Source organism: Salmo trutta, chromosome 12 (genome assembly GCF_901001165.1).
Source record: "Salmo trutta chromosome 12, fSalTru1.1, whole genome shotgun sequence".
Taxonomy (NCBI): Eukaryota; Metazoa; Chordata; class Actinopteri; order Salmoniformes; family Salmonidae; genus Salmo; species Salmo trutta.
In genome coordinates this window covers 6,422,081-6,444,325 of record NC_042968.1, presented here as the reverse complement: position 1 = coordinate 6,444,325, position 22,245 = coordinate 6,422,081, and the positions used below count along the sequence as shown (strand labels likewise).

The 22,245-nt window shown below is 43.7% G+C and overlaps 1 protein-coding gene across 7 annotated transcripts in view; it reads right to left on the bottom strand.

Moving 5' to 3' along the window:
• The window catches only part of LOC115202833 (serine/threonine-protein kinase BRSK2), a 168,971-nt gene that overhangs the window by 11,639 nt on the left and 135,087 nt on the right, over positions 1-22,245 (bottom strand). For 4 of the 7 annotated variants that reach the window (XM_029766887.1, XM_029766888.1, XM_029766891.1 and 1 more), the window contains 8 exons: positions 20,496-20,527; positions 17,515-17,676; positions 17,073-17,170; positions 16,705-16,858; positions 15,345-15,404; positions 11,393-11,453; positions 8,768-9,461; positions 7,251-7,299 (listed from right to left, as the gene is read on the bottom strand). In XM_029766887.1, coding sequence (XP_029622747.1) covers positions 7,251-7,299; positions 8,768-9,461; positions 11,393-11,453; positions 15,345-15,404; positions 16,705-16,858; positions 17,073-17,170; positions 17,515-17,676; positions 20,496-20,527 — 1,310 coding nt within the window. The remainder of the gene's footprint in view (positions 1-7,250; positions 7,300-8,767; positions 9,462-11,392; positions 11,454-15,344; positions 15,405-16,704; positions 16,859-17,072; positions 17,171-17,514; positions 17,677-20,495; positions 20,528-22,245) is intronic. The other 3 variants (XM_029766893.1, XM_029766889.1, XM_029766894.1) reach the window with 3 other exon arrangements.

The following is a 22,245-nucleotide window of genomic DNA, read 5'->3' as shown; positions in this document are numbered from 1 at the left end:
TAAAATGGATTAAATAAATAATAATCTCAGCAATTGGAAAAGCTGAAAGAATACATGAAACAAAAAACTTTGTATAGTTTAAACAATTGAGAGGTTTCTAGGATGCACCCCATAATGACGAAGTGAAAACAGTTTTTTAGAAATGTTTGCAAATGTATTAAAAATAAAAAACAGAAATACCTTATTTACATAATTATTCAGACCTTATGCTATGAGACTCGAAATTGAGCTCAGGTGCATCCTGTTTCCATTGATCATCTTTGAGATGTTTCTTTGAGATGTTAAAACTTGGAGTCCACCAGTGGTAAATTCAATTGATTGGACATGATTTGGAAAGGCACACACCAGTCTATATAAGGTCCCACAGTTGACAGTGTCAAGCCATGAGGTCGAAGGAATTGTCCATAGCGCACTGAGACAGGATTGTGTCAGGGCACAGACCTGGGAAGGGTACCCAAATATTTCTGCAGCATTGAAGGTCCCCAAGAACATATTCTTAAAAGGCAGTTTTAACTACCAAGACTCTACCTAGAGCTGGCCACCCGGCCAAACTGAGCACTCGGGGGAGAAGGGCCTTGGACAGAGCTCTAGAGTTCTTCTGTGGAGATGGGAGAACCTTCCAGAAGGACAACCATCACTGCATCACTCCACCAATCAGGCCTTTATAGTAGAGTGGCCAAACGGAAGTCACTCCTCAGTAAAAGGCACATGACAGCCCGCTTGGAGTTTGCCAAAAGGCACCTAAAGACTCTCAGATTTTATTTATTTATTTATTTATTTTATTTCACCTTTATTTAACCAGGTAGGCAAGTTGAGAACAAGTTCTCATTTACAATTGCGACCTGGCCAAGATAAAGCAAAGCAGTTCGACAACATACAAAAACACAGAGTTACACATGGAGTAAAACAACATACAATCAATGATGCAGTAGAAAAAAATAAGACTATATACAATGTGAGCAAATGATGTGAGATAATGGAGGTAAAGGCAAAAAAATGCCATGGTGGCAAAGTAAATAAAGTATGGCAAGAAAAAACACTGGAATGGTAGATTTGTAGTTTGAAGAAATTTAAAAGTTAAAATATAAATAATATGGTGCAAAGGAGCAAAATAAATAAAATAAATAAATACAGTAGGGGAAAAGGTAGTAGTTTGGGCTCAATTAAAGATGGGCTATGTACAGGTGCAGAGATCTGTGAGCTGCTCTGACAGCTGGTGCTTAAAGCTAGTGAGGGAGATAAGTGTTTCCAGTTTTAGAGATTTTTGTAGTTCGTTCCAATCATTGGCAGCTGAGAACTGGAAGGAGAGACGACCAAAGGAGGAGTTGGCTTTAGGGGTGACCAGAGAGATATACCTGCTGGAGCGCGTGCTACAGGTGGGTGCTGCTATGGTGACCAGTGAGCGGAGATAAGGGGGGACTTTACCTAGCAGGGTCTTGTAGATGACCTGGAGCCAATGTGTTTGGCGACGATGATGAAGTGAAGGCCAGCCAACGAGAGCATACAGGTCGCAGTGGTGGGTTGTATATGGGGCTTTGGTGACAAAACGGATGGCACTGTGATAGACTGCATCCAGCTTGTTGAGTAGGGTATTGGAGGCTATTTTGTAAATGACATCGCCGAAGTCGAGGATTGGTAGGATGGTCAGTTTTACGAGGGTATGTTTGGCAGCATGAGTGAAGGATGCTTTGTTGCGAAATAGGAAGCCAATTCTAGATTTCACTTTGGATTGGAGATGATTGATGTGAGTCTGGAAGGAGAGTTTACAGTCTAACCAGACACCTAGGTATTTGTAGTTGTCCACAAATTCTAAGTTAGAACCGTCCAGAGAAGTTATGCTGGATGGGCGGGCAGGTGCAGGCAGCGATCGGTTGAAGAGCATGCATTTAGTTTTACTTGTGTTTAGGAGCAGTTGGAGACCACGGAAGGAGAGTTGAATGGCATTGAAGCTCGTCTGGAGGGTTGTTAACACAGTGTCCAAAGAAGGGCCAGAAGTATACAGAATGGTGTCGTCTGCGTAGAGGTGGATCAGAGATTCACCAGCAGCAAGAGCGACATCATTTATGTATACAGAGAAAAGAGTTGGCCCAAGAATTGAACCCTGTGGTACCCCCATAGAGACTGCCAGAGGTCCAGACAGTAGGCCCTCCGATTTGACACACTGAACTCTGTCAGAGAAGTAGTTGGTGAACCAGGCGACGCAATCGTTTGAGAAACCAAGGCTACTAAGTCTGCCGATGAGGATGTGGTGATTAACAGAGTCAAAAGCTTTGGCCAGGTCAATGAATACGGCAGCACAGTAATGTTTCTTATCGATGGCGGTTACGATGTCGTTTAGGACCTTGAGCGTGGCTGAGGTGCACCCATGACCAGCTCTGAAACCAGATTGCATAGCGGAGAGGGTGCGGTGGGATTCAAAATAGTCGGTAATCTGTTTGTTGACTTGGCTTTCGAAGACCTTAGAAAGGCAGGGTAGGATGGATATAGGTCTGTAGCAACTTGGGTCAAGAGTGTCACCTCCTTTGAAGAGGGGGATGACAGCAGCTGCTTTCCAATCTATGGGAATCTCAGACGACACGAAAGAGAGGTTGAACAGGCTAGTAATAGGGGTTGCAATAATTTCGGCAGATAATTTTAGAAAGAAAGGGTCCAGATTGTCAAGCCCAGCTGATTTGTAGGGGTCCAGATTTTGCAGCTCTTTCAGAACATCAGCTGAATGGATTTGGGAGAAGGAGAAATGGGGGAGGCTTGGGCGAGTAGCTGTGGGGGGTGCAGTGCTGTTGAATGCAGTAGGGGTAGTTAGGTGGAAAGCATGGCCAGCCGTAGAAAAATGCTTATTGAAATTCTCAATTATAGTGGGCTTATCGGTGGTGACAGAGTTTCCTTTCCTCAGTGCAGTGGGCAGTTGGGAGGAGGTGTTCTTATTCTCCATGGACTTTACAATGTCCCAGAACTTTTTAGAGTTGGAGTTGCACGAAGCAAATTTCTGTTTGAAAAAGCTAGCCTTGGCGTTTCTAACTGCCTGTGTGTATTGGTTTCTAACTTCCCTAAAAAGTTGCATATCGCGGGGGCAGTTCGATGCTAATGCAGAACGCCACAGGATATTTTTGTGTTGGTTAAGGGCAGTCAGGTCTGGGGAGAACCAAGGGCTATATCTGTTCCTGGTTCTAAGTTTCTTGAAAGGGGCATGCTTATTTAAGATGGAGAGGAAGGCATTTTTAAAAAATAACCAGGCATCCTCTACTGACGGGATGAGGTCAATATCCTTCCAGGATACCAGGGCCAGGTCGATTAGAAAGGCTTGCTCGTTGAAATGTTTCAGGGAGCGTTTGACAGTGATGAGTGGAGGTCGTTTGACCGCTGACCCATTACGGGTGCAGGCAATGAGGCAGTGATCGCTGAGATCTTGGTTGAAAACAGCAGAGGTGTAATTAGAGGGCACATTGGTTAGGATGATATCTATGAGGGTGCCAGTGTTTGCGGCTTTGGGGTTGTACCTGGTGGGTTCATTAATAATTTGTGTGAGATTGAGGGCATCAAGCTTGGATTGTAGAATGGCTGGGGTGTTAAGCATGTCCCAGTTTAGGTCGCCTAGTAGCACGAGCTCTGAAGATAGATGGGGGGCAATCAGTTCACATATGGTGTCCAGAGCACAGCTAGGGGCCGAGGGGGGTCTATAGCAGGCGGCAACGGTGAGAGACTTGTTTTTGGAGAGGTGGATTTTTAAAAGTAGAAGTTCAAATTGTTTGGGTACAGACCTGGATAGCAGGACAGAACTCTGCAAGCTATCTCTGCAGTAGATTGCAACACCGCCCCCTTTGGTCGTTCTATCTTGTCTGAAAACGTTGTAGTTAGGGATGAAGATTTCACAGTTTTTGGTGGACTTCCTAAGCCAAGATTCAGACACAGCTAGGACATCCGGGTTGGCAGAGTGTGCTAAAGCAGTGAATAAAACAAATTTAGGGAGGAGGCTTCTAATGTTAACATGCATGAAACCAAGGCTATTACGGTTACAGAAGTCATCAAAAGAGAGCGCCTGGGGAGTAGGTGTGGAGCCAGGCACTGAAGGGCCTGGATTCACCTCTACATCCCCAGCGGAGCAGAGAAGGATAAGTATGAGGGTACGGCTAAAAGCTATAAGAATTGGTCGTCTGTGACGTCCAGAATAGAGAGAAAAAGGAGCAGGTATCTGGGGGCGATAAAATAGCTTCAAGGTATAATGTACAGACAAAGGTATGGTGGGATGTGAGTACAGAGGAGGTAAACCTAGGCATTTAGTGATTATGAGAGAGATATTGTCTCTAGAAATATCATTGAAACCAGAAGATGTCATAGCATGTGTGGGTGGAGGAACTGAGAGGTTGGATAAGGTATAATGAGCAGGGCTAGAGACTCTACAGTGAAATAAGCCAATAAACACTAACCAGAACAGCAATGGACAAGGCATATTGACATTAAGGAGAGGCATGCTTAGCCGAGTGATCAGAGGGTCCAGTGAGAATCAGACAGCTAGCCGGGCCATAGGTAGCAAGCTGGTGGAAGATGGGAGGGAGGTCTGTTTTTAGCCGCCTCGTACGTTTCCGTCTGTGGGTTAGTGGGGTTCCGTGTGGAAGGGGGGACCTGTCCAAGTTGGCAAAATAGTTAGTTATAGTGGCCCAAGAAAAGTGTCCGACAGACCTATTCAGATCGCAGCCGAAAAGACAGCTAACGATTAGCTGGCCGCAGATGGGCGATCAGGTTACGTCGCGACGGAGGGGCCAGTTGGACAACTCCCTCGGGCAGATAACGTCGGTGATCCAGTCGTGAAGACCCAATGGGGCTCCGCATCGGCAGTAAAACGGGTCAGGATAGGTGAGTTGTAGCCCAGGAGACACTTCAGCTGGCTAGCTCAGGAGTAGCCCACGAGTGGCTGACGGAATTCTTCAGCTGGCTAGCTAGCTAGCTCCGTAATAGTGTGTGTTAATTCCGAGACCGACGTTGCCAATAGTCACTCAGGTAGCAGCTAGTTAGCTGCAAGATCCAGGTGTAAATGTCCAGAGCCTGCGGTAGAAATCGAGGAAAGGAGAGAGAATAGGTCCGATATGCTCTGGTCTGAGTCGCGCTGTACAAAAACTGGCGATAGCTTTTCGAGCTAATGGATAGCTGAGGACAGCTAACCGTAGCTAGCTGAACTTCAATGTTAGCCAGTGAAAATGGCTAACCTCTGGCTAGCTTCTGTCGTGGAATTCAGATGAGGTAAATAATACTTTCTTTTTTTTTTTAAATTGATGAGGCGGGTTGCAGGAGAGTGCTTTGAGGTTGAGTATTTAGAATAAAAAAAATGTAAAAAGATAAGTGAAGAAAAAAATATGTAAATATATATATATATACACGGGACACGACGGGACGTCTGAACTGCTACGCCATCTTGGATTAATAATCATAAGAAAGATCATAAGAAACAAGATTCTCTGGTGTGATGAAATCAAGATTGAACTCTTTGGCCTGAATGTCAAGCGTCACGTCTGGAGGAAACCTGGCACCATCCCTACGGTGAAGCATGGTGGTGGCAGCATTATGCTGTGGGGATGTTTTTCAGCGGTAGGAACTGGGAGACTAGTCAAGATCGAGGCAAAGATGAACGGAGCAAAGTACAGAGAGATCCTTGATTAAAATCTGATCCAGAAAGCTCAGGACCTCAGACAGGGTCAAAGGTTCACCTTCCAGCAGGACAACGACCCTAAGCACAAGCCAAGACAACGCAGGAGTGGCTTCGGGACAACCCGATCGAACATCTCTGGAGAGACCTGAAAATAGCTGTCCAGCAACGCTCCCCATCCAACCTGACAGAGCTTGAGAGGATCCACAGAGACAAATGGGAGAAACTCCCCAAATACAGGTGTGCTAAGCTTGTAGCATCATTCCCAAAAAGACTTGATGCTGTAATCGCTGCCAAATGTGCTTCAACAAAGTACTGTGTAAAGGGTTTGAATATGTATGTAAATGTGTAACGTAACTAAATGTGGAAACAGTCAAGGGGTCTGAATACTTTCCGAATGCACTGTATATAACATTCTATTGGTTGTAAGAATTGTGTATAATAATTTAAATTGAAAAACTCTAAGTTTTGAATCCAGTGTAGTTTTGTATATCAGTTGATAAACCATGTGCCATGGAATCGGTACATCAAAAATCTTGCAAACTATTTTGCAATCTATATGGCACAGCTGTACTCTTTTTGGTCCCTAAATTAAACTGGTATACTTTTCATTTATTACAATTTTCTTTAACCAATTGTGGTCTTTAATGCAGGTCTGACAGACAAGTTCCTTACTTTCTCCCCCTTCCACTTGCCTCTACCATTTTTGCAGTAATGCTGCAATTAGTTGGTTGTAATTTTGGATAGAGCAGACATTTCCACATATTTGTGTTAGCTGCATGTGTGACATAACTCCACCAGTCCTATTTATGATATCATTTACAAAGATTATACATTTTCTTTATGTTTTTCTCCAAACATATTGTTTTTTTTATCAATTAGTATATTTGAATTTAACCAAAAATTTGCTGTATTATTTGTTCTGTCTTTTCTGGTGAACTAAACTGAAATTGCAACCAACTTTCTATGGCTTGTTTTAAAAATAGTAGTATTTTATACATTATTTAATTTTCAAATAACTGAAAGTGAGAGGTTGTAATCTCAATAATGGTAAAAAGGCCATTGTTGAACATTGGGTGAGACATTCTTACTAATCTGCTAGAGAGCCAGATCGGATTTAAGTACACATTTTATATGACTGATCCTTTAGTGAGAGGTCTAGTGCTGTAATATTTAATCATTTCTGCCCCCCGAATTCATATTCATTATATAAATAGGTCTGCTTAATTTTGTCTGGATTGCCGTTCCAAATAAAATGTAATATTTATTGCTTGTATAATTAAGTTGCTAGGTGTAGGCAGACTCATTAGCAAATAGGTAAACTGGGATATGACTAAAGACAGGATTTTTGTCCTAAAGACTTGTGTTAGATCTCCGAACGAACGCATAGGCTGACGCACATCCAAAACTGTTCTGTAGAGGTGCTGACTAAGGAGAGTAAACTATAAAAAGAAAGTCGCACACTCTAGTTATGCCCTCGTGGATATAGCAAACAACGTTTCGGCACGCGGCGCCTACTTCAGGGTTTGGGAGCATAACTAGAGAGTGCGACTTTTTTTCTTGACCTCAATGTTTGTCAAATGTTGTATTTATGTTTTCCCGGGTCACTCACTCTGGTGAAGAGTCTGGCGTGAGGCTGGACATGTCCTCCTGGGTGGGGACTGTGGAGAGAGGCAGAGACAGAGGTCAAAAGTGAAAGGTTAAAGGGCCAATGCAGTCAAAAACATTCTTTTTCTGTGTTTCGGTATACATTTCCACACTATGAGGTTGGAATAAAACTGTGAAATTGTGAAGATGATGATTACCCTGTTAGTGTAAGAGCTGTTTGAAAAGACCACCTGAAATTTCAGCCTGTTTTGGTGGGTTGGAGTTTTGGCCTACCTGGTGTCACCACCAGGAGTTACATTTGTTAATAGACCAACAAGACAGAGAGTTCCAAACCAAAGCAAAGCAGCTAATTTTCAGTTTTCTGCTCCCCACTCAGTCCATCCCCAGACAGTTCTAGCAAAATTCTCACTTGAGAAATCTCTCTTTTACTGAGAAGCAATTATTTTATTTTTTTACCATTTTAATTAAAAACAAAAATTGTTTGATACTGAGATAAAAACGGCTGCATTGGACCTTTAAAGGTGAAAAGGTCAGACAAATGGGCAACATCGCTTGATTGACATCTGAGAGCACTATTGTTTATAAAATGCTTTATCTTTTACCATTGTAATACCATCACCTGGTTATTCTGGGTAAGATGGACAATATCCCTTCACATTGTATAAATCCAGTTAGGGAAAGGAAAGGGATACCTAGTCAGTTGCACAACTGAATGCATTCAACTGGGAAGCAGTTGTTGTGGGGGTTAATTACCTTGCTCAAGGGCAAAACAGCAGTTTCCCACCTTGCCGGCTCTGGGATTCTGTCCCAACGCTCTAACCGCTAGGCTACCTGCCGCCCCTTAGTAATGGAGGATTTCAATGATCTATCACCGTGCAGCACATATTACATGACAACCTAACTACAGGCATTAAAACATTATACCACTCATTAAACGAAGCAAAACACACCCTACAGTTTCCCCAATTACATATATGAGCTTGCACGCTTTGAGAACCAACATAACGTCTATGGTAAAGCTCTGAAACTATACGCTCCTTACAACACAAACAATTATTCTTCTCACCTTTGCTCCTCTCATCAGGAATGGAATAGCCGTTGATTTATAATGTACATGACTAATCATATAGAAGTTAATCGGACTAGCATAAAGAACTACCTCCCCCATGGTTTAATAAGATTATATCACAACGTATAGGACAGAACCGTTACTGTTAACCCTCTTGAGATGAACGCAGATATTCCCCTGCGCTAAGGCTGGGAGAGTGTAAAATAGCTTTCCTAACAGTACAGTATGATCTGTGTATAGGTGGGATTTTAAAACTCATGGTGACCAATCCCCTTGACCAGGTGGTTCCAGCACGTCGGTGCGCTGGGGATGATCTACGCAGCCCAGAAGGATGTAGCTGTGTGCCACCAAAGGGTCCCATTCTTATACCCACTGTTAGTGTTTGTGGAAACCCTGCCTTATTCCCTCACCTCTCCCCTCTCTTCCCCAAGTCTCCTACCCCAGTCCAGTACCTTGCATTTTCCTGCGATGGAAGCGCGGCGAGCCCAGGAAGCTGTTCTTGATAGAGTTGAGACGCGTCCTCCAGGGCAGTCCGCCGATGGAGGGGCTGGGGGGCGGCGTGGGGCTGGGGGTGCCTGCCGGGCTATCCTTGGGCGTGTGCACCGGAGTGCCCTTGGGGGTGGGGAGGGGGCTCCCCAGCGGAGAGGGGTGCGGAGTCACCTGTATGGTGGGGACAGATTTGTGACCGTTGTGGTCAGGGTGGAGGCGGTGCCGGCGAAGGGGGGACATGGGTGGCATCGGGGACAGGGGGATGGAGAGCTTGGGGGGCACGGTGAGGGGCGGGTGGCGGCGTGGCCGCGGGCTGTTGGGGACGCAGGGGGGGCTTCCCAGGGGTGATGAGGGGGATGTGGGCTCCGACTTGGGGGTGGTTGGGCTATCAGCCAAGTTGGGAAGGGGGTTGGACCTGGTGGTCTGAAGGGGCTTCTCAGACACTTTGGGCTTGGCGGGGAGGGTCTGTGTGCGGGGGTGCATCAAGGGGGACCCCATCTTTGGCGTGTAGGAGTTGGGGAGTGGGTGTGGGTGCACGCGATTGGCCCCCCCTACCCCGTTATGGTTAAGGCGGGACTCTGGGGAATGGGTGGGGCTACAGTTGGGCGACTGACAGAGGTCCGGCGACTGGGGCGGGATGAAGAAGCGCCGGACCGGCTGCGATTGGACACGCACCGTTAGATTGACAGCGCAGGCAGCCAATGAGAGACCATGCCCATATATAGAAAACACCACAACCCAATAAAGGTGGATTGCAATGAAAAGGCACCAGGAAAAAAAATCAGCAATATAGTAAGAAATGACATGGAGGAGAGGATAGGTGGAGCGAGTGACACACAGGCAGGGAGAGTGGTGAGAGTGCAGAAAGAAAGACAGGAAGAACATGCCATTAGCACAACCAGCCAACCAGGAGGCAGCAGCACCATGGGGGAGAGAAGTGTTGAACATTACAAGCATTCATGAAGCCAAACCCAAACCGGCAACTGAAACAGCACCCAAAGCTAAACTGCATTAGCTTCCAGACTTCATTGTTGGAAAGCAGCCATACTGCATGCACAATGCTGTGGTATGAATGACATAGCAACTATCATGACAGGACATGAACGTTTATGACAGCTAATGAAAACTGGCATGTATTAAAAGTTTATGCAAGGCTTATCGGCTTTTTGTTGTGTCACTCATATGGCAGCATTATGAAGCGTTTATGTCGCCTGCCTTGGTGAAGTGATCCTCATTAAATATAATGCATGAGCGTGTATGTCCCAGTGTGTGTGTGTGTGTGTGTGTGTGTGTGTGTGTGTGTGTGTGTGTGTGTGTGTGTGTGTGTGTGTGTGTGTGTGTGTGTGTGTGTGTGTGTGTGTGTGTGAGTGCTCTAAAGTGTAAAGGTCAAATTATACTCCTAAACCCTAATCCCCAGTAGAGCGATCCCATCAATGTGTGACATAATATGTAGCCTTACATAATCGGCACAATATTTACACTTAAAAAAGGAGGACTAAAATGGCATCACCACTATCTGAACCAAGTCCTTTACAGTATCACTCATCATAAAAAAAGAATAGGAAGTAACATTTAGGCCCAAAACCCCTGCTGGGGTTGCTGACAGACATACATATTTGCCAGAAAGAAATGTCCTCAACTATGAAACTTTTACAGAATCCTTCATAACACTGACAGTTCCGCAAGAAGAGGCAGAATATGGGATGACTGCATGTTTGTATCCTCGCTAAGGGCTGGCTTTAAAAATGCATTGCCTTAGTAAAAGAATGAAGGAACTGTGCATGCTAGCTAGGAGCTGGTTAGTTGATTTGTAGCCCAAACTTTTACAGTCATTTTATAACATGGCAGCACTTTATAATGTATTCCCTATGTATCCCACGTATGGGATTTCAAATAATGGATGTGTTTGCAATCTGATGAACTGTTGGGGGAATTAAGAACTTTAAAACAAGAAAGATGGGTTCCCTCATCAGTACTTAAGCCCTTATGAGACATCACAAGAAGCCCTATGACATACAGCCTACATAGCTCTGTCATAACGATGATATAACAACAGTCGTGACAGGTCATGATAACCAATCATACATTACAGTATAACAACTGATACAACCCATTAATGACACTAAATCCTCATATCAGCGCTATGTCAGGTGTCATAAGTCATGCCCTGTGTTTTGGGCTATCATGACACGTGACGTAGATTTTTTTTGTCTGAGGATGGTGCTGGACCATCTGACATAAAAAGAAAAACAGGACAGATTAAAGAAAAAGCTTTAAATAAAGATAAAATCCAGGTCTTGTGACATGATTGTCCAAAACACATGGCCCTAGTCATAAGCTGTCATAGGGTATAGAGACTGGTAGCTTTACACTATTCTTATGACAGGATTATGCAGGCTTCATGTCTGATTCCTCTATGAGCTGCCTTATTTATAGCCTTGTGAGTGGCCGTAGTGAGTGAATAGCAGCGTGTGCATTCCGGTGACAACCATATCACAGCAGAGCTAGCGGTGAGGTGAGTTGGTGCGGTGCAGTGCAGTGTAGGCCCCGGTGGGCCAGCGGGTGGTACGGAACAACAGAACTCTTACCCTGGGACTGCTGAGAGGACTAGTGGAGAGACCGGAGGACGCTCCACTGATAGACCGTGACCTGTAGACACACACGCAGACACACAGGTTAAAGACATCCTCTGACAATGCAATATGTACGACTGCGATGGGAAAACACTGAACACTACAATATGACCACACACTGGCACACCCCTAGCTGAAGGGAGGACATAAAGCATGGGGGACAAACGCATATAAGCTCCCAAAGGAGTAGGATGAAGTTGCCCCTACACACTGATCTAAGATTGGTTTTGTGATTTACCCCATAATGGTTCAATTTGCAATTTGGGAGGGTAAACTGATCTTAGATCTGTGCATAATGGCATTTTCTAGCAGAAGCTTCTGGAAGAAGTAGAGGAAAGAGATCAGAATAAGATGAGTTCATTAAACTAACGTAACACAGTTGTATGTGGCTGTAGCACTTTGTACTGTATGCCGCTATCTGTACTTTTTGAAAACTTTGCCCTGAGCTAAAAAGGTTGGCGGAGATTGAATCACACAGGGTAAGTAGAGGAGATTGACTCAAACAAGGATGGATAACTGTGGATGTAGCCAGGGTTATTTCACCCCTGGGGAGGGAGTCTGTTTAGGTTGGGATTTCTGAGCTGTTTTATTAAACACATTTCTCTCTGTCTTTCAATCTCTCCCTCCCTCTCTCTCTCTCTCTCTCTCTCTCCCGCTCTCTCTCGTTTCAATTCAATTCAAAGGGACTTTATTGGCATGAGAAGCAATGTTTATATTGCCAAAAGCAAGTAAAATAAACAATCACAGATGAACAATTAACATTAAACACACACAAGTTTGAAATGTTATATTATTAATTATGTGTAGTGTTGTTAGAATGTGCACATAGAAGAAGTACAAATGGCAAGGGAAAATAAATAAACAGATACATATAGCTTTCATTTACTTTGGTGTTTGTTTTCCGCTGGTTGCCCTTTCCTTATCTCAGGAACAGGTCACAGATTTTGCTGCGCTGAGTGCACACTGCTGGTATTTCACATAACAGATATTTTGAGTTGATCAATATTTGATTTGTTTTCAAACTATTTTGGGGTCCATGTAATGTGAGGGAATATCATCGCATATTTGGCAGGAGGTTAGGATGTGCAGATCAGTTTCCACCTCATTTTGTGGGGAGTGGGCACATAGCCTGTCTTCTCTTGAGAGCCAGGTCTGCCTATGGCGGCCTCTTAATAGCAAGGTTATGCTCACTACATAGTCTGTTTTCTCTTGAGAGCCAGGTCTGCCTGTGGCGGCCTCTTAATAGCAAGGTTATGCTCACTACATAGTCTGTTTTCTCTTGAGAGCCAGGTCTACCTATAGCGTTCTCTTAATAGCAAGGTTATGCTCACTACATAGTCTGTTTTCTCTTGAGAGCCAGGTCTGCCTGTGGGGGCCTCTTAATAGCAAGGTTATGCTCACTACATAGTCTGTTTTCCTCAGTTTTCTATCAGTCACAGTGGTCACATTCTCTCTCACTCACTCTCTCTTTCTCTCTCTCTCCCTCTTACTCACTCTCTTCCTGGCTCATCACGCTCTCCATCTCTTTTTTTCTCTCTCTCTCTCTGTCTGTCAATCTCTGTCTCACTCTTCCTCTACCTCGCCTTTTATCTTTGATGAGGCATCAGAGCTATCTTTATACATAGCTTCAAATGGCCCATGTGTACAATATGACTAACACAGTCACACAGTGGCTGTAGACTAAAACAGCAGACCGTTGAAAGGTTTGGTGTGTGTTGGCTTTTAAATACTAGATTGGGTGTAATGGCCAACCGTGTCTGTCTACATGACAACAAGACATGCAAAGCATCAGGGTCTAAAGTCAACATCGATAAATACTTCAAATAAGTCAGCTATGCCGTGAGTACACACACACACACACCTCAAAATGAATTAGTGCCGTGTCTCTATTCTACTCCAGATGAGCCTTTTCATTCTTCATTTACAATTCATTCACTTTTCACATCTTCTTTTAATTCCTTCCCCTTCTCTTGCCCATTCTCTGTTGTCAACCCCTCCCTCCCTCACATCACATAGGGCCACCCCAAGCGAGGTTTGGGGATGTAATTTGCCATAGACGATTTGGCTATTTTGTTGGAAACTAAAATTGAAACAGTAAATCATGGTTAAATATGCTGCAGTGTGCACGCACGTGCACTCGCATGCACGCACACATACAACCAAACGCTAAGCTTCAACCTCAGGGAAGGATTTCATCCATCTGGATTACAAAGTGGCGACGGTAATACAAACGTAAGGCGAGCGAACAAGAACCTAAGAGCTGAGTTGCCTTTCACTGAACCGCAATGGAATCCTCCAGACAGGGTTCTACACAGACAGACATCGATGTCACAGTAGGGACACAGGAGATGAAGTAACGTTACTGCACCACAAACTACATGAAACTGTAACAATGGAGTACGAAAGAAGATTTATGAAGGGAGACATACTATAAGCCACAGAGTTAAGATGCAGGGGAGTTTCCCTCAGAAGTCGCTCTATGAGCTTGCCATACTGTATTCGGACATGTAGTAAATATTGATAACTGAGTACATATGAGTCAAATTGCAAATTGTTTTATCATTGAAATGTGATACAAAACGAGGCAACGGTGTACTTTAGGATCATGCGGACGCTTCCGAGCTGTCGGGTAGGCTGTTTGGAGTGTTTATCCGACTGGATACATTTTTTAAATAAAAATATTAATAATTATGTCCCCCCCACTTCTAAAACCAAAGTTGCACCCCTGCACCCGGGCCGCCATAGTCATATGCTTTCAGTCATTCCTGTTTTGCGTGTGTAAACTTTGGAAATGTTATGGCTGTTCATTCCTTATTCTGCTGTATGTTGATGGTGGGAAAGGTGAGGCGCTTTTTAATTACAACACATTATTGTACTTGCCAAGATCAGGTAGTCTTTCAAGCACATAATTGAAAGAAATCTGTTGTTCAATGCCGATGAAATACAATGTGTGTTTGTGTGTACGTGTGCATGTGTGTGTGTGTGTGTGTGTGTTTACCACTGTATCGCTCTAATTAGATAATGGAGATAAAAGACTATTCAGAGGGATGTGAATGCCTTATTTCCATCCCTGTTTGTTCTCCTCTTCTTTGCTCCAGCAAAACGCCCCATCTGCATTCCCACCAATTAATTTATGCTAATCGCTCTCTGTACGGTGCGGTGGGGTGGGGGGGCGGACCGGGGAAGCGTCTCTAAACTGTGTTCCTGGACACAAGGTCATCTGTGAATAGGCTTTGAAAGGAAGATTGGACCTGACTCACCATGATGTGGTAACCTCACAAATAGACGGGCAGAAGACAAACAAATTCACACATGCATGGGAGCGAACACAGACACACACACACACACACACACACACACACACGTTCAGGCACACAGACACACACACAATGGGGAAGGAGGCAAAACAGGGAAACAAGGAAGTTGACCTAAAATTGGGATTTGCCCTGGGACGTCAAACTACAGCATCAAAGGGAAGAGATGGGCCAAAAGAAGGAGAAGGAGGATAAGATGCTTTTGATGTGCATGGAAGCGGCCGAGGGTGTAGAGAAGACTCCCTCCCTCTATCTCTTCTCTATCTCCTCTCTCCTTCAGTTCAGTCTAGGCCTGATCACATTGGCCTAGTTTACCACAGTATGAAAATAAGGGCTTTATTGTGTGAATTCATTATCAGATAGCCAGGCAGTCAAGTGAACTTCTGGTAAAAGTTTCAGAAGAATTCTAACGGCAGGAGGTTCGATTCTTTGGGAATGAATTTTATGCAGACAAGAAGGGAGCTTAGTTTTTATTGAAGTTTACTAGACTACCCTCTCAAAGGCTTATAGACTTAAACATGGTGAGAATGTGAATGGGAAAACCCCTCTGAAACTCAACTGTGGCAAGAGAGACAGATAAAAGTGACAAATACCTTTCTTCTTTGGTGAAGTTAGCGTTTGTGATATCCAAGCTTTTACTGAAAACAGACTTACTACAGACAGACAGAAAGAAAGTAAAAAGACAGACAGAAAGACAGTCACATAAAGGGACTGATTCTAAGCATTCCCTAAAAAGTACAGATTATTGTATAGGTCATGGGTTGGCGACCTCACGTTAGTTGTGTATGCAATACAGAGCTGGCTATTGCTCACAATGACCAATGCACTGGAAGTAATATTAGTCTTGAAAGGAAAAGATAACAGAAGAAGAAAAATTATTGATCATGACATGACAATGAAAACATGAAAAAAGATTCACACATGACATGAGTATATTAATCAGCAAGTCAAAACAGATTAAACAAAGGGGTAAGACACTTTGAACGGTCATGATAATATGGGGGTATTCTCACATGGGGCATAAAAAAAAAGTTGAAGTCTTAAAGCCTCTATCCTCTTTGGAAGACTCACCCACGCAGAAAGTTGTACACTTTTCTGTCAGTGTCAGGCTGTCATAACACCCTAAGCAGCTTAATAATTCAGTTAGTGAGGAGAGGGATTCTACTGGAAGTACACACACAGCAGATTGAACTAATAGAAAGAGATATCCAACAGGAAATCCATAATATGTAGGCATCCTACTGCTACGTATGTGAATCTGCATTGTGTGTTTGTGTACGTGTTTGTATGGTGTGTATGTGTGTGTTTGTGGTGTGTGTAAGTGTGTGTGTGTGTGTGTGTGTGTGTGTCCATGCATGCACGTGTCTGTTTGTTAAAGAGATTCTCTGGTAATTTTGTATATTTCTTAGCCAGTAGTTCTGAGAGTAGCACTCACAAGCTAGAAGTGGCCCTCAAAATTGCATACTACGTCACATTTGTGCCGATATGTGCACCACGCCATTGCTCTCTCTCTCTCTGCTGTGTCCACTGAGCCGTTGGGCCTGCCTCATTAGATAACGCTGGGCAGGCCTCTTGCTAGCTGCCACTCAAATGTGAGAGGCTAAAGCTCAATGTAGGGAGAATGGCACGACACAGCTTCAAGATAAACAGTCACTTTCAAACTAGGGATTTCATGGCTAATTGAGGTAAGACAGTAATTGTACTCATAGCTTATGCATGTATGAACTACACATTGACACATCCAGCCCAAAGCGGGAGATTAAAAAAATCTGAGACTGCCCAGGGTGTGTGTCTGTTCGTGTGAGCGTTAGTGTGTGTGTGTGTTTATGTGTGTATGTGTGGGTGTGCTTACACTGATATGTGTTGCATGTACTTGTGCATGTGTGCATGTGTGTCAATATGATACGTGTGAGTGAGTCCATGTACTGTGTGTGTGTGTACATCACACCATACCTCTGTCCATGTGTGGCCATGTCGATGGCCCGTCGTACGGGTACAGGAGAGCCCCCCTCTGTGACGCTCAGCACCTCCATAGACTTCCTCTCCGGCCTCCTCTTCCCATGGCGGTTCAACATGGGGGAGTCCACACGCTTCCTGGGTGGGTCAGCTGAACAGGGGTTAGGGGTCAAAATGTTAGGGGTCAGGGGAGAAGCAAGTGAAGAGAGAAAGAGAACTAGTTAGCAACAAACCAACTACACGTGTGACAGAACATCTTATCTGAGTTATGGTGTAGCTACTGCAGGTTTTTATTCATACAAGGCATAGAAGGTTTGGACTAGTCTACTTCTCCTATTGTGTAGTGGTGATTTGGACAAGCCTACCTATCTCACTGCGCGGGGGGAGGTTCTGGTCCTCCTGACTGGGGTACCTCTCCTTCCGGTCAAGCAGCAGGAAGTAGATCATCTTCTCCTGGTTATCACTGGAGAGTCAAGACAGTAAAGTCATCCTGTCAGTTGTCCTTGAAGCACCTCAGAGCGGATGACTTCGCTGACACTGCCATTTCTCCCTCCATATCTCTCCATCCCTTTCTCCTTCCCTCTTGTCAGAGAGCAGGACTTTCATCAGTTTGCTCTCATCTCTGACACAGCCCAGTGAGTGCATTATCTCCCTCCCTCCCACTCTCCACAGAGAGCAAGTCTTTGGTGCGTTTGTTTTTGTCCCTGAAGCAGCACAGAGTGCACTTCTTTAACCCTTCCATCCTTACAGTCCTCCCTCATTCGCCCTCTTTACCCTCTCCCTCCCTCCCATCCCTCTATTACTCACTCGTCAGAGAGCAGGTCTTTGGTGAGTTTGCCCTTGTCTCTGAAGCAACCCAGAGAGTGCATGCTCTCCAGGACGTCCGGGTCTATCTCTTCAGTGCTCAGGGTTCTGATGGCCACCTTCCTGGGGACAGGCTGCTCCGGCTCTGGCTCGTTCTTCCCAGCTCTGACAGACAGGAAGAATGACAGATGTTGTTTTATATATATATATATATATATATATATATATATATATATATATATATATATATATATATATATATATATATATTATTTTTCACCAGGGAAGACATATTGAGACCTAGGTATTTTACAGTGGCATCCAAAGGTTTAAGAGTAGTAGCAGTTGCACTTTGATAAATAACATCATAATCAAGAACAGATAAAAAGGTTAACTAAATAATCTGCTTCTTACTGCTTAGAGAAAAAGGCACTATCTGTTCTGTAGAAAAAGACAACTTTAAAGTGTAGTTTCTTAACCAGCTCATCTAGACAGGCAATACAGTGGAGTAGAACGCTAACAATGGGAGATTTTCAATTTTACAATGTTAGCAATGACAAAAACACACCGCAAAGCTATCGTGAAACACACCGCAAAGCTATTGTGAAACTACTTTACCGTTAAGAAAATTAATCCACCAAACGTGACGAAGATACACCGAACAAAAATATAAATGCATCATGCAACAATTTCAAAGATTTTACTGAGTTACAGCTCATATAAGGAAATCAGTAAATAAAAAATACAAATCATTAGGCCCTAATCTATGGATTTCACATGACTGGGAATACAGAAATGCATATGTTGATCACAGATACCTTCAAAAAATGTATGGGTGTAGATCAGAAAACCAGTCAGTGTCTGGTGTGACCACTATTTGCCTCATGCGGCGCAATCATCTTGGAGTGGATCAGGATGTTGATTGTGGCCTGTGGAATGTTGTCCCACTCCTCTTCAATGGCTGTGCGAAGTTGCTGGATATTGGTGGGAATTGGTCCAGGCTGTCGTACACGTCGATTCAGAGCATCCCAAACATAATCAATGGGTGACATATCTGGTGAGTATGCAGGCCATGGAAGACTGGTTACATTTTCAGCTTCCAGGAACTGTGTACAGATCCTTGCAACATGGGTACGTGCATTATCATGCTGAAACTTAAGATGATAGCGACGGATGAATGGCACGACAATGGGCCTCAGGATCTCATCACAGTATCTCTGTGCATTCAAAATGCCATCGATAAAATGCAATTGCGTTCATTGTCCGTAGCTTATGCCTGGCCATACCAGAAATTCTGCAGTTGTGCAAATCCACAATTTTATCAGCTGTCCAGGTACCTGGTCTCGGATGATCCCGCAGGTGAAAAAGCCAGACGTGGAGGTCCTGGGTTGGCGTGGTTACACATGGTCTGTGGTTGTGAGGCCGGTTGGACTTACTGCCAAATTCTCTAAAACGATGTTGGAGGCGGCTTATGGTAGAGATATGAACATTTACTTCTCTGGCAAGAGCTCTGGTGGATATTCCTGCAGTCAGTATGCCAATTGCACGCTCCCTCAAAACTTGAGACATCTGTGGCATTGTGTTGTGTGACAAAACTGCACATTTTAGAGTGGCCTTTTATCTTCCCCAGCAAAAGGTGGACCTGTGTAATGATCCTGCTGTTAAATCAGCTTCTTGATATGCCACACCTGTCAGGTGGATGAATTATCTTGACAAAGGAAAAATGATAACTAACAGGGATGTAAAGAAATTTGTGCAGAAAATTTGAGGGAAATAAGCTTTCGTGTTTATGAAAAATGTCTGGGATCTTTTATTTCAGCTCTTGAAACATGGGACCAACACTTTACATGTTGCGTGTATATTTTTGTTCAGTATACAGTATCTTAGATTGCTAAATAACAATGATGAACTGACATAATGTAGCAATGAGCAACACACATTATTACAATGCTTAACAGTAGAACGGTCCTTGGCTCTTTTCTGAGAGGAGGTTTCCTCTACAGGATCGGTGGGTCCCCCGCGGGACGGTTGAGCGAACATAGGCTAATGTGATTAGCATGAGGTTGTAAGTTACAAGAACATTTCCCAGGACATAGTCATATCTGACATTGGCAGAAAGCTTAAATACTTGTTAATCTAACTGCAGTGTCCAATTTACAGTAGCTATTACAGTGCAATAATACATGCTATTGTTTGACAGAGAGTGCACAGTTATGAACTAGAAATTGTATTCATAAACCAATTAGGCACATTTGATCAGTCTTGATACAACATTTTGAACGGAAATGCAATTGTTCATTGGATCAGTCAAAAACTTTGCACATACACTGCTGCCATCTAGTGGCCAAAATCTAAATTGTGCCTGGGCTGGAATAATACATTATAGCCTTTCTCTTGCATTTCAAAGATGATGGTACATATCTTTTACCAGATCTAATGTGTTATATTCTCCTACATTAATTCAACATTTCCACCAACTTCAAAAGTGTGTCCTTTCAAATGGTATCAAGAATATGCATATCCTTGCTTCAGGTCCTGAGCTACAGGCAGTTAGATTTGGGTATGTTATTTTCGGCGAAAATTGAAAAACGGGCGGATCCTTAAGCCTGCATTGTCAAGGCCAAGCCATTTAGGAGGAGAAAAGAGTTCCATTAAAACTAAGAACATGATGGTATTTTATGTTCAGATGGTGTGTAGGGCAACTACTAGAACCTCTCACATCTGTCCTAATGGACCTACCTTCTCTTTTACTATAAAGGCTGCGAAAAATTTGGACTTTAGATTCCATTAGTTCCCATTCACTAATTTAATTTAGTGCAATACTTTTATCTACTGACCCTTTGTTTGAATATTTGCTACATTTTGTCAATTTCATTTAATTTATCAGATAACAGTGCATATATCTATTATATGCACAAAACAGCCAGTCGTATGCATGGAGACACGCATACACACACACCCACATAGAAAGGAGCTCTACTCACATGTACCAGTTGTGCTTCTGGATCTGCTCTAACTGCAGAGACACACAGGAAGAGGAAAAAACATTGTGTTAATGACACAGCATGTGAAACAGGTGCTGCGACCGACAGACAGACAGACAAGTGAACACAGCAACATGCCTTATCTGTTCTTACTGTATGCATTACGACACACTTAAGGCTTCTAGTAACAACCCAGTCTTTATCTACTGTAGTGACAAAAAATATAAAACACTATATGTACAAAAGTATCTGGACACCCCATCAAATTAGTGGATTAGCCTATTTCAGCCACACCCATTGCTGACAGGTGTATAAAATAGAGAACACAGCCATGCAATCTCCATAGACAAACATTGACAGTAGAATGACCATACTGAAGAGCTCAGTGACTTTCAACATGGCACCGTCAATGGAGGCCACCTTTCCAACAAGTCAGTTTGTCAAAATTATGCCCTGCTAGAGCTGCCCCGGTCAACTGTAAGTGCTGTTATTGTAAAGTGGAAATGTCTAAGAGCAACAACAGCTCATCCGCGAAGTGGTAGGCCACACAAGCTCACAGAACGGGACTGCCGAGTGCTGAAGCGCATAGCGCGTAAAAATCTTCTGTCCTCGATTGCAATACTTATTACCAAGTTCCAATCTTAACGCTACAGCATACAATTACATTCTAGATGATTCTGTGCTTCCAACTTTGTGGCAACAGTTTGGGGAAGGCCCTTTCTTGTTTCAGCATGACAATGCCCCTGTGCACAAAGCGAGGTCCATACATAAATGGTTTGTCGAGATTGGTGTGGAAGAACTTGACTGGCCTGCACAGAGCCCTAACCTCAACCCCATCGAACACCTTTGTGATGAATTGGAACGCCGACAGCGAGCCAGGCCTAATCGCACAACATCAGTGCCCAACCTCACTAATACTCTTGTGGCTGAATGGAAGCAAGTCCCCGCAGCAATGTTCCAACATCTAGTGGAAAGCCTTCCAAAAAGAGTGGAGGCTGCTGTAGCAGAAAAGGGGGGACCAACTCCATATTAATGCCCATGATTTTGGAATGAGATGTTCGATGTGCAAGGGGTCCACATACTTTTGGTCATGTAGTGTATATTCATTCTAATTCTATGGGGCTTCCACTTACTTCAATACATAAAAAGAAATAAAACACATTATAGCATTAATATTATTTGTTGAGTAGATTAAACAGATAGAAAACCAGCTTAGTGAGGGACACTTAAAACATTGGGCAACTGGGAAATCACCCTCTCCTTGACAGAAAACTCAACGCTGATGTGAGTGAGAGTAATCTGGTTAACTGTTAGAGGAGTAATGAACACGATGGGAGACAGAGAGATGGTTTCAAGCGCAGGGCGCAGCAGGTGTTGATTTGTAAAGGACCACAGGAGGAGGCAGGTAGCTGGGTCCAGGGGCAGGCATAAGGTCATACACAGGGTGTCCAAAAAGGCAACAGTACAGGCAGGGAAAAGGCTAGTAACGTCGTCCGGGAGATCAGGCAATAGGTTGATAACAGGAAATCTGATAGGCTAAAGTACAGGCAGGGAATAGGCAAAAGGCGTCGTTAGTGAGGCAGGCCAAAACTATCATACACAGGAAGATTAAATTACGGGAAACTCAGCGCTTCAAATAGACATGTATCACAAAACAAACAACACCTCACAATGATGGGGTGCAAAGAACTGAACTAAATAGTGTGTGATAATGACATACAGGTGTGTGAACAGGTGATCAGAATTCAGG